The sequence below is a fragment of the Lampetra fluviatilis genome, chromosome 47 (assembly GCF_964198595.1).
Source record: "Lampetra fluviatilis chromosome 47, kcLamFluv1.1, whole genome shotgun sequence".
Classification (NCBI taxonomy): domain Eukaryota; kingdom Metazoa; phylum Chordata; class Hyperoartia; order Petromyzontiformes; family Petromyzontidae; genus Lampetra; species Lampetra fluviatilis.
The window spans coordinates 1,071,256-1,084,429 of NC_136321.1; the positions used below are offsets into that span (position 1 = coordinate 1,071,256).

At 47.4% G+C, this 13,174-nt stretch overlaps 1 protein-coding gene across 1 annotated transcript; it reads left to right on the top strand.

The window, feature by feature from the left end:
- The first annotated feature begins 615 nt into the window (after nucleotides 1-615).
- On the top strand, nucleotides 616-3,916 carry LOC144947817 (aerolysin-like protein). The gene is made up of 3 exons (XM_078877170.1): nucleotides 616-639; nucleotides 2,265-2,327; nucleotides 2,904-3,916. Exon 3 carries the CDS (start codon nucleotides 2,913-2,915, stop codon nucleotides 3,852-3,854), a length of 942 nt encoding a protein of 313 aa, XP_078733296.1. The 5' UTR covers nucleotides 616-639; nucleotides 2,265-2,327; nucleotides 2,904-2,912; the 3' UTR covers nucleotides 3,855-3,916.
- The last annotated feature ends 9,258 nt before the right edge of the window (nucleotides 3,917-13,174 follow it).

Below are 13,174 nucleotides of genomic sequence, written 5' to 3' on the forward strand. Positions count from 1 at the left end.
ATCGATAAGGCACTTATTAACAACATGAATTACAGTTGGTGATGGTAGCGAGGCTAATTTGAACTTTTTCGTGTGGACCATGTTAAAGAGAAAAAAAACCGTTTAAATCACATGAGCACACAACTCAATTGACTCACGGCCCGGTACTGGGACCGTGATTGCATTAACGAGGCGCGTGCCAGTAGCTTGGCTCATGAACGGTGCCTCACACAATGGACGCGCGTGCAATGAGTGAATCTTCGCTGTGATTGGCTCCCGATGATTGGCCTGGAGGGGAAGATGGGAGGACGCACGCACGCGTAATTCTGTCACGTGATGTGAGCACCCTCTGGACTCTCAACATACTCACTTGGGGGTCGTGATTGTGTCTATGAAGCCCTAGCGCGCGTGGCTGGGCTCGTTAACGGAGTCTCACGCAAAATAGGAACGAGTGCAGGAAGCGCCACCCATCCAATTAGTGAATCATCATACTGATTGATTCGCGATGATTGCCTTCTCCCTCCGATCCCCATGATTGGCCAGGGATGGGAAGGCAAACCCGCGTGATTGTTCCACGTGACGTGCGCTCCCTCGATATAAAGGAGGGAGCAGACGGCACACCGCATCTGCTCTTCACGGGGCTGACTGCTTTTGTAAGTGGTGAGTGAGGCGGGCTACATTGCTGGGCTTGCTGTAGGATTTGCTGTTGTGCCCCTTTCCCGACCATGTTGGGTACATGTTGGTTGTCTTTTTTTTCATACTTTATTTAACTTTCTGCGTTGTCAGTTTTATTATTTTAACTTTGAGGATTAATGTCTTCGGAGGTACTAAGCCGAACGAGCTGACGCTTTCTACACGTACTCACCGCGCATGACGATTCAATATTTCCTTAAGAAAACCTGTCCAGGTCCCGTACATTTTGCTCCTTATTGCGTTTTAACATAATCAATGTAACCTTCCATTTTGACATTTTTATGCAAGCCAACCACCCATTGAAGACACCAAATTTGAATAATTTTGGGGTCAAGATGTTTTGTACTGCAAATAAAAGCATGCATTAGCTTGTTTACCTAAATTTTCCCTTAACAACAACAATGGGCTTGTTGTTTGAACAATATATTTTCCAGTATTAGCCGGGTTGATCTCCCCGTAGTTTTTTTAAAACCCATATCTACACTATGAGAACCTCATTTGCCAGTAAAAATATGATATCATATTTTACATCATATTTTTACTGGCAAATGAGGTTCCCATAGTGTAGATGCTTTCCCCGAGCTCTCATACTCTGATGGTGCATTGTCTTTGAGTTGTGAGCCTTTTGGCGTCATCTGGTCCAACCCATGTGAGACTAGGCTCTAAGGAAAGCTGTCTCGGGTGTGGACCAATCAACTTCAAGGACAGTGCACATTATCAGAGTTATGCTTTTTGTTTGCTTTATGACTGCAGGTATTGTGGTCTATGCAAACATGACTCCTTGTAAAAAGGTGTCAGTTTTGTTGCCAGATAGAAGGGTAAAAAACCAATTATCATATTTTTACTGGCAAATGATGTTCCCATAGTGTAGATGCTTGCCCCGAGCTCTCATACTCTGATGGTGCATTGTCTTTGAGTTGTGCGCCTTTTGGCGTCATCTGGTCCAACCCATGTGAGACTAGGCTCTAAGGAAAGCTGTCTCGGGTGTGGACCAATCAACTTCAAGGACAGTGCACATTATCAGAGTTATGCTTTTTGTTTGCATTATGACTGCAGGTATTGTGGTCTATGCAAACATGACTCCTTGTAAAAAAGGTGTCAGTTTTGTTGCCAGATTGAAGGGTAAAACACCAATTATCAAAGTCTCACCTGCCAAAATTCTGGCTGAATATCTAATGTTTAAAAAATGGATTCGTATTATAGGGCTGCACTACTTCTGTTTTTATTGACCTGAAATCCAAGGGTTGTATGGCAGAAGCTGAAACCCCTTTTAAGTTTGAAACCCAGTTAATGGGAATTCTCAAATTAATTTTATTTGTCTGCCACCTATTTTTTTTAATCTAAAGAAGGGTCTAATTTGACACCTTTTCAAACCGTGCTGTCAATAATTTTTCCCTTGATATGATGCAACGCCTAATAACCACTGCATTATGCCTGCGCTCTAAAAAACCTCCGCTGTTTATTTTTCGGTCAGGATGGTTCTTGCCGGGGCGATCTGCATGTGCAAACATGGTTGCCTTTGATTTATAGGGTTAATCTGGTTTCCCCACACTACCTTAACCCCACTGCTTCTGTTCATATGACCCGTTTAGGTCGCCTTCAGCCAAGTCCCTGGATCGTCTATCCGAGCTTTTCATTGTTCGTGGAAAGAAAAGGTATTTGTGCTACTGCAACTTGACACGTGCATCCCTCTTGCATTGCCCCACTGCATGATGGTCTACTGTGGCTGAGTGGATCGAGGGTTGTGGAATGGGCCATACTCTATCCTGCTGTTTGTTGTTGGGAGAAAAATGTATGGGAATTTAGTTTTGATACTCTGCCACCAACAATGCCCGCAGTTCCATGAGCACGCACGCTTGTGCTTGAAGGACTAATTGTTAATTTATCGGCGGAGAGTTCATTGTGTTGCGCACTTTTTGCTTTAATATTGATTCCACAAGTTTGAATCTAAAAACTATAGTAATTTTGACTCGGATTAGGTTTGTTGCATACTTGCCAAATATTTAAAACTTGCTTTAACAGCATGTAAAATGGCTATTGCGCACTATTTGGTGCCCACTTTTTCAGACCTTCCGAAGTATTTTAATGTCCAAATTTTAAGAGACGAAGGGTACACTGAACTACAGTTGCTAATGAACTGGAGTCCTGAGTGTTTTTTTGTAAATGATAGTAAAGCAGGAATACTTGGCTTGAACCATGCTTGCTATGCTTTCCCTTCCGTCTCCATCCAGGTTGACATAATGTCGTACCCACTTACGCTGCACATCATTGGAGGGCAAGGTGGAAATGCGTTCTCGTTTGATGGGAGGAGCAATGCGGCCACGCTGCAGAAACTCTCCGTGAGCGTTGGAGGCTGGCAAGTGAGGGGTCTGGAGGTGTGGCTGACTGATGGGCGAAGGCAGAAATTCGGCACCGTGGACTCCTCTGCTCAGCAGTTTGAATTCCAGTCGGGCGAGTTCATGTCGCAGCTCTCCCTGTGGGGCAATGGGGCTGGCACGCGTCTGGGTGCCATAAAGTTCAGAACGAGCCGCAACCGTGAGTTCTTTGCCAAGATGACGGACTGGGGGCTCAAGACAGAGTACAAGATCGACGTGGGCTCCGGCATCTGCTTGGGCGTTCAGGGCCGAGCGGGGGCTGATATCGACTCCATGGGCTTCCTTTTCATCAATGCTGTAAAGTCGTCGGTGATCCAGAACATGAAGTACCCAACTATGCACCAGGTTCTGCCTAACGTGCAGATGGAGGAGATTAAAGAAATGGAGTACATAAACGACACCAGCGTCATGCAGTCTCACACCTTCGAGAGCTCCAAGACGATAACCAAAAAGTCGTCGTGGTCTACGACCAACAAGATCGAGTTCACCTTCAGCCTGACCGTCTCGGCAGGCATACCTGAGGTTGTGGAGGGGGAGGCCGGGTTCAGCTTCACCTTGAGTTCTGAGACCACGCACGCATTGCAGAACTCGGAGGAGCGGACGGAGACTCTCACGTTCCCTGTCTCAGTTCCTCCGCACAAGACTGTCACCGTTGTCGCCAAAATCGGGCGTGCAAACATCGACCTCCCGTACACGGCTCTGCTACGCATCACTTGCATGAATGGCGCTCTCTTTGACGTTCCCCTGAGTGGCGTCTACAAGGGGCTCACTTACACCAAAATGACCGCCCGTGCTACTGAGAAATAGAGCAGCATTTTGTACCGTTTTTTGATCACATGTTCTGAAATAATAATTGTGGCTGACTACGAATAAAAGCCTTCTGCATTGCACTTCAATTTTCTCTTTGCATGTTTGTGGTTGCATATAAGGAATTTACATTTTTAAGAGGTTCTAATGTTTATAGACATGGATATTTCACCATTTGCTGTTGGCAGGGATTATTTTGTAGTTGCATTGAGCTTCATGTTCTAAATTTGACGTTTTCGTGACTACAATGATCCATTCTCTTTGGCTCTTTTCACCGTGACTTTACCGACAGAACCAAAGAGTATAGAGCTTCACATGCTCCATTCTGCATTGCATGGCCATTATTGAAACGGTGGGTTGGTGGTATGTTTTACAGGTAGGAACAACCGGTTCCACACTTCCCACCAGGGATTATTTGTCTGTCGTGCACGAATGTGCTATCCAACCAAGTTCCTACCTGCCCACTCCGAAGGAACGTGTTTACCAATTGTGATAATACAATGATTCTTGCTTTACCTTTTACTGATTAGGATTCTCGCTGAAACATTTACTGGTTATGATTTTAGTGTAATTATGTCCGGTCTTATAATTAAGATAATTACGCATGAACTTAGGAAGGAACCACTCAAGACTTTTCTGTTAAGCAACTTGAATATCTAATTAACATTTAATTTTTTTTTTAAAAACACTCTTATGAAATGTACTAGTAATGAAAGAACTCCGACTCCAGGCAGTGGCCCCGAAGCTTGCTATAACGTAAGGGACCATGGCCAATTACAGCCAACGTCAGTTGACCGTGGACAATTAGGCCGAAACATAACATATAAAAAAGAATGTATTTTTATGATAGCATATAGTATTGCCATCAGTATGATATTAGTATACCAGGTTTGCAGTCGATACGACATTGGGAAGTGGGTTAAAATTGAGTTGAAAGATTTGAGGCTATGAAAACAAACAGTGAGTTAAATGAAAGTGTGTAAAAATACTCTATGCGAACACACTTATGATCGGAATTGCCACAACAGTACTCCTGCAGATATACTCATCGATCCGTCCAATTAAACCTCAATGGTTACGTTGTTAAACTGAGCAATATAACAACTCCATAGTAGCGCGACAGCACACGAAGATGGGGAAGTCCTTACAAATGATAAAATTCATACGCAACCATGTTAAAGAAACATGTGCCCAATGGCAAAAGGGGGCATCAAATGAATTAATTGGTAAGATTATCTGTTAAAATAAATCTCAAAACAATATTGTTCATGCGAGTGTGTCGGTTTGGCTAATAGATGCTTATAAATATTTCGTGTGACATCAATGAATTCGTAAGTTTGTGCAATTCAAGAAATGTCCCGAAACAATAGTGTACATGCGAGTGTGTAGATTCGTGACATAGATGCTTACACATGTTTAGTGTGACATCAATTAACTCATTGGTAAGATTATGTGATAAAAAGAAAACGAATGACCAAAAACACTTATAAACGACTGCACTCATGCAACTCTAGGGACAGAACAATGCTTTTCACGACCAGCTAATAGTTAACACACCACCTTGGAATGGCAACCATTTTCGAAACAAAAAAAGCCCCTTGGAACAATCTTATTCGCACCAATATGCGCGCTGTGTGTGTGTGTTGGACGGCAGTCACCACGAGGTCCAACTGTGGTCCTTGGGTCCAGAAGGCGATGAGTCGTCGCACAGCGTTTTTCCTTGTACTAAAAATACATCAGGTCCCCAGCAGGGGGCGCTGGATCGGCGGGTATGTGTGTCGAACACAGGGCGCTCTCGGCTGCACCGTCAAGCTCTGTCCACCGCTGGAGTGGTTGCTGAGTCGACACGCTCGTGGTTAGTCATTAGCCGCTGCGCTGCTGGTCTTGTGAGGAGCAGCTTGCGCGACCACCCTTGGTGCCCCCCATTCCCACAGGAGGGCTCCTGTGGTGAGCTGCTCGTCTGCTGCTCCTTACTCACTCTCCCAAACTCATCAAGTGTATTCGCACACCTCTTAGCTTCTCACAACTCTTGGCTAATCACAGTATTATATGAGTGTGGGTTGTTCGATGCATGTGAGGTTAAGTAAGTGTGGGGTTTGGTGAGTGTGGGTTGTTCGGTGCGTGTGGGGTTTGGTGAGTGCGGAGTTAATTGATTGCGAATTTCGGTGCGTGTGGAATTTGGTACATTTAGGTTGTTGTGTGTGGTTCGGTGCATGTCAGTTGTTCGGTGCGTGTGGGGTTCAGCGCGTGCGGGTTATTCGGTGAGTGTTTAGTTTTGGTGCTTGTGGGTTGTTCGGTGCGTGTCGGGTTCAATCCGTGTGTGGATCCGTGAGTGTGGGGTTGAGTGTGTGTGGGTTGGTCGGCGCATGTGGAGTTCGGTAACTGTGTGGTCCGGTGAGTGTGGGATTCGGTGAGTGTCTGGTACCGTGAATGTGGGTTGTCCGGTGCACGTGGGTTGTTCCGTGAGTGTGGGGTTCGGTGCGTGGGTTGTTTGGTGCGTGTGGGGATCGGCGAGTGTGGGGTTTGGTGTGTGTGGGTTCTTCAGTGCATGTGGGGTTCGGTAAGTGTGGAGTTCGGTAACTGTCGGTTGTTCGGTGCATGTGGGGTTCAGTGCATGTGGGGTTCGGTGAGGGTGGGGTTCGTTTATTGTGGATTTCTTTGCACGTGAAATTCGGTGCATTTGGGTTGTTTGGTGAGAGTGGGGTTTGGTGAGTGTCAGTTGTTCGGTGCTTGTCTGGTTTCATGAGTGTGGGGTTCGGTGCGTGGGTTGTTTGGTGAGTGTGGGGTTATGGTGTCGGGTGGTTTGTGATAAACTACCTCAGGGCGTGACGACCCTGCCTTACGCGAGTCCCAGGCACAGCTGGCCCGGCTGTCAGTACCTGGTAAGGGCCCCTCCCAGGGTTACGCGGTTTTCTCACTGCCTTGTGAGTGTCTCGGGAGAGTCAATGGCTAAGGGAGTAAACCCCGACAGAAAATCAGGAGTGGGGCCCCTCAAGCGGTTTTGTGACGCTCTGCGGCACATTCCCGGCAGCCCCTGCAGCCAAACTGGTACCAAACGTTGTGCTACGCACTCCTTTGGACATCACCAGCAAGGCCGAGGGGGGGGATCCTGACGCATGGGCAACCCAGGATTTCCAGAAAAACCTGCCCGGACTTTGCGCCAACAAGAGGTGCAAAAATGGGGAGAGGACACTCCTCGGCCACTTAATCGTGACCAAGAAACACGGATGGCAGCAGTCACGGGTTATAAGCTCATTTTAGATTGGCGTAAAAAATGGGCGCCACGGGTTGCCATCGTCGGTGGGAGGGGTCATTGCACCCCAATGGATAACTACCGCCCGCCTCAAGTTGGCAGCCCCGGCCAATAAGGTGCTTTCCCGCCACGGCTCACCTGCTCCAATGGGTGCTTGGAGCTTATGGTTTATCACCAGACAAGTGGGCTGCAACACCTGCACCAGACAAAAGCAAAACTAAACGAAAGAAGGTTCCAACCCTTCATTTTGCAAGCTGGAATGTACGTACAATGTGTTCTGGACTCTCCGAAGATCTATTGCAGATTGAGGACATCCGCAAGACTGCAGTTATCGACGGGGAGCTGGCGAGACTTCATATGGATATTGCAGCACTGCAGGAGACCCTGGCAAGGAAAACAGCAGAACGAAGCAAGGCAACACGGTGTTGGGTTCGCCGTCAAAAACACACTCCTTGACATGATAGAACCACTTCAGGCTCTGGGCGGATTCTGCTCATGAGACTGCTCACTGCTTCTGGCCATGTAAACATCCTGAGTGTCTACGCCCCAACACTCTACTCACCTCCGGAGATTCATTACCAGTTCTATGAAGAGCTTCACAATATTATTAGCAAAATTCCCAACTCTGAGCACATGTTTCTGTTGGGAGACTTCAATGCAAGGATTGGGGCTGACCACGAGGCGTGGCCCGCATGCCTAGGCTATCACGGCATTGAATAATGGATGCCAGTGGCCAAAGACTACTGGAGCTTTGTTCATACCACAATCTCTGTATCACAAACTCATTCTTTCTTACTAAACCATACCATAAAGTATCATGGAGACATCCAAGGTCTCTTAATTGGCACCAACTGGACCTAGTCATCACCCGACGAGCCCTCCTCAACTCAGTACTCATCACACGCAGCTACCACAGTGCAGTTTGTGACACCGATCACTCGCTGGTATCCAGCAAGGTCAGACTACGCCCTAAAAAGATACACCGCCTCAAACAAAAGCGTTACCTACGCATTAACTCTGACAAAACCTCCCTCCCAGAGCTCACTCAATCATTCTTCTGGAGCTGCCACCGCATTCACTTCCAATTGCTGTGGCAAGGATTGCCACTCAAGGATTGGCCTACTAAGTCATTCTAGGCGCTGCAAAACCTACAGCTGGCTGACCTCGTAAGGCGCAAAAGAATTGTTTCTCGAAACACAAAGGCCGATGTGTGGGGTTCAGTGCGTGTGGGGATCGGTGAGTGTGGGTTATTCGGTGAGTGTGGGGTTCGGTAACTGTGTAGTCTGGTGAGTGTAGGGTTCGGTGCATGTCAGTTGTTCGGTGTGTGTCTGGTTCCGTGAGTGTGGGTTGTTCGGTGCGTGTCTGGTTCGGTCGTGTGGGTTGTTCGGTGCGTATGGGGTTTGGTGCATTTGGGGTTCGTTGAGTACGGGGTTCGGTGTGTGTGGGTTGTTTGGTGCATGTGGAGTTCTGTAAGTGTGGGGTTCGGTGAGTGTGGGTTGTTCGGAGCATGTGCGGTCGGTAAGTGTGGGGTTTGGTCAGTGTGGGGTTCGGTGAGTGTAGGTTGTTCAGAGAGTGTGGGGATCGGTGTGTGTAGGGATCAGTGAGTGTAGGATTTGATGTGTGTGGATTGTTTGGTGCATGTGGGGTTCCGTGAGTGTGGGGTTCGGTGAGTGTGGCGTTCGGTGTGTGTGGGGTTCGGTGCTAGTGGAGTTCGGTGCGTGTGGGGTTCGTGAGTGTGGGTTATTCAGTGAGTGTGGGTTGTTTGGTGCGTGTGTGGTTCGCTGCTTGTTGGTTGTTCGGTGCATGTGGGGTTGGGTGAGTGTCGCGTTTGGTGCATGTCGGGTTGGGTGAATGTGGGTTGTTTCTTGCATTTGGGTGTAAGTTGTTCAATGAGGGCTGTGAGTGTATACTTGGTGGCTCTCGACTCCAGCGAGTTCCCAGTCAATGACGCCACTGCCATTAACACGTCTCGTGCTTCCGGTCACCATGTATACACGTACCGTACGTTTAACTTATTTAGCACCATACTCTCTGGTTCTTTCGGTAAAGTCACGTAGATAGAAAATGAATAGATCACGACGTTTCGATCGCAACACAAGCAACCGTCATCAGGTGAAACCAACACAGCAGGAGAACTCCTGACGTAGGAGTTCTCCTAATAGATCACGAAACTTTAGTGATCTATGAATTTTCCATCTACGTGACTTTACCGAAAGAACCAGAGCGTATGGATTCCTGCAGCCACGAAAGCTTCAAATCAAGATTCTTTAGCACTGTACATAGCCAACCGTGCAAAAAAAACATGCTTCAAATCGCTTTAAACTATTGTCATTGTAGTGCGTATTTATTAACAGGACCCTGCGGGGTGGGCTGGTAGGAACGAATAACCAAAGAATATAAACATAATGTATTATTACACTTGTTTAGCCAGGAAAGCCCCACTGAGTCTAAAGGTTTTTGTAGGGTCCTGCCAAGTGTTTGCAGTAGGGGGCGATGTTGCTACACCTAATCGGACGATACGAAGGGAGACTTTGAGGCCTAGTTGTAGGCTTTAGGCCTAGCTGTAGGCTTTAGGTCGCTGTGAGTTAATTTTTAATTTAAATGTTTTAATTATTAATGTAAAAGCTTGAAATTTAAATGTTTCTGTTTAAAAAAATCAGGGAATGTAACATTGTGAAACATTAACTCCCTTTCACACACGCGGGGGTACGATACGAAGGGAGAGTTTGTGGCCTAGTTCTAGGCTTTAGGCCTAGCTGTAGGCTTTAGGTCGCTGTGAGTTAATTTTTAATTTAAATGTTGCTACACGGACGGACGGACGGTCGGACGGACGGACGAAATAATCTATTGTAGGCTGGTCCACTTCGTTCCTACCAGTAAAACGTCTATTTATTAAGTAGAACGTGTTGTCTATATTTATTTAAAGTTACGCATTTTGATGTGACGTCACATTTCTCAACCCCCACCTTGTAACACATCGCCACAAATGCCTGACCCCCCCCAGGTGCGTGACGTCATTTATGGACGGCCCCGAATCGGATGTGCAGGGGAAGGACAACACTAAACACACGGAACACGTTTCTCAGCCAAGGTCGATTTAACAAGACTGCAGTTTCCTGTCATGAATCTCCAACCAAATGCTGGCACCAGTGCAGAGCAATCACAAATTTTCAGTTTTAAGTAGTTTAGCCATTCCATCGCGTTGGACATTGTTGAATTGGAGATACACCCATCACCACTAAACAATAGCCGCAATTTGCCACGAGGTGGCGGCAACGTTATCCTGGCGCTTGTGCCTGGCGAGGTGCATCTTGAGGTCACGTGAAGTGTCGAAGGCTCACTGACAGTAGTTTGCGGGACAGACCCAGGTGCCATTGGGTTGACTTGAGATAATGTAAACCCACTGGCTATCAACAGAGATTCATTCATGAAGCAATCCATATATACAGACACAGACACAATTTCAACCGAGAAGATGTGTACAAACTTAGCAATCATTGGAATGATGTTATCAACCAGTTTAAGTCATAACTGGCTGTGATGTCCCCATGCTGCCACCTTCCGATGTTAGTTGTTATTTTCGGCTCTCCGATTTTACATGAACAGGTTAAATTTCTCACACCAACACAGCCACCTTCGTGTGCTGTACCTCGGCGTGGCGGTGACTCTGCGATCTTACATTACCATGCTAATCTCTCACATTAACATAGCCACTCGCCATGGAGGCCGCTCACCGATTACCTGGAAGCCCTTTAATTTGTGGAAACCTACCGCCATCGCAGTCGCTGCCCATCACTTGCATTAACATTAGCTGCCCCACCCATGCTGCTGACATTTGGGCTACGCCCAATTTAAACCTTTATAAACAGTTTGCCTTTAGAAGCTAACCCCCCTTTCCTGATGACGATCGCTTGTGTTATGATCGAAACGTCGTTTTTTTGTTTGTTATTTTCTTTGAACCAATCTACGTGATATTCTTTGGGTCTTTCAGTAAAGTAATGTAGATGGTTCAAAGAAAATAACAAAAAACTACGACACCTTTATATTTACGCGATCTAACACAAAAAACCCTTAATATGTGTTCAACTTAGCTTTCACTGTTTATCAAATACCATGCAGATGAACGGACGTGTCGATCAATCAACTAAACACTGCAGTCAACTGCGCATTATGGTCGGTTTATATTTCATATTTTATATTATATGTTATGTTATATACTAGCGGGAAGTACCCGGCGTTGCCCGGGTCTTAAAAATATTTCAAAACTACTCTGAAAAATCTAACAGCAGTGCGTACTGACTGTGGTGGTACCTGCTATGATTATAGCAGTGCATACTGTGGTGATACCTGCTATGATTACAGCAGTGCATACCGACTGTGGTGGTACCTGCTATCACTACAGTAGTACATGCTGACTCTATAGCAGTATTTATCGACTCTATAGCACAAAGTACTCACGGACAGAGTGGCGTGGTGAGGCCTAGTCCTGTGCAGAGCCTCCGGCCTCTTCCTAGATTGTCCAGCCGGCCGAGGTAGCACCTTGGCAGGCTGGGGCTGGCCTGCTACCCCTGACCCCCCCCTCCCCAAGCCACGATCTCCCCGGTCGCTTTGAGTAATATCTATGGCCTATAGTGGTAGCATCTAGCGAGTGTATAATAGTAATAACTGCACGCATCGCGGTGGGGGGGGGGGGGGGGGGACATCACACAGTGAAGAATTAACGTCAGCGTTTAGTATATTTTTATAGAATTTTTAACGTGAAAGAAAATGTCCCCCCACTCCCACCGAAGACGTGCGACTTGGCATGGGCCGTCCCCTCCACCAAAGGTGCGTGAGTTGGTATGGTCGTGCATAAATAAATCAAACAAATGATAAGTGCACAAAAAGCGCACTAAATTGCTAATTAAACAAATGAAAAAGAAATAGCGCTTGCTCACCGCGGGGCTTACGGCTTGGTGCTTGGCTATTTTTATGACGTAAACTCCACCGTTGGAGAGGCAAATTGTTCGCAAGCGCGCGAACAGACACAAACCCACAAACAAACCCACAGACAATTTTTTACTTTTATATATATAAGATTACATTTCGGTTAATATTTCGTTTCCCAAATGCAGGAATCTCCCTACGAGCCACACCATGCGTTACGCCGACATCGGCCGCCTGAGGCGCGCGCGCTTTCGGGGCGCGCTCACAGCAGCGGCTGGTGGGGCCGTTGGTAAGGGGGCCGGCGGGGGGGGGGGGGCAAAAAACGTTGTTATTTTAAGACGCACATTAGGGGCAACTTTCTAGATCGTTTCAAGAGTTCGATTCCAAGTCACACGGATTGAACGAGGTCATGGTGTTCCATCTCATACGCTGAGCAAGATGGCCGCCTGAGGCGCGCGCTCCCGGGTAGCAGCGGCTGGTGGGGCTGTTTCTGAGGGGGCCGGGGGGCCGAGGGAGCCGACGGGGCCGGGGGAGCTGGGGGGGGGCGACGGAGCTGGGGGAGGGCCGACGGCGCGAGCAGAGGGAGCCGACACTGACTTTCTCACACATCATACACTGACTTACTCACACATCATGGACTGACTCACACATCATGCACTGACTCGCTTATCATGCGCTTACTCACTCACACATCATACACTCGCGCAACCACTGACCCATTCACTCATCATACACAGGTTCACTCATCGTGCGCTGGCTCACTCGCACATCATACACTCACTCACACTGCCGCTGACTCGCTCACACATCATACACTGACTCACTCATCATGCGCTGACTAACACATCGTGCGCTGACACACACATCATACACTCACTCAAGCTACTACTGATTCACTCACACATCATACACTGACTCACTCATCATACGCTTACTCGCACATCATACGCTTACTCGCACATCATACGCTTACTCGCACATCATACACTCACTCACGCTGCTGCTGACTCACTCACACATCATACACTGGGAGTGTTGTGCTGCCAGCTATGGCTGCAGGTTTGGTCGTACGTGTAATGTATATTGTCATGCCGCCGCCACGAAGCCGTTCAGCAGGCGCCCCATCTAAGACCTCGCCACC

Bases quoted from the DNA above. Each gene is read 5' to 3' on its own strand.
- LOC144947817 (XM_078877170.1), top strand. From the start codon at position 2,913: ATGTCGTACCCACTTACGCTGCACATCATTGGAGGGCAAGGTGGAAAT.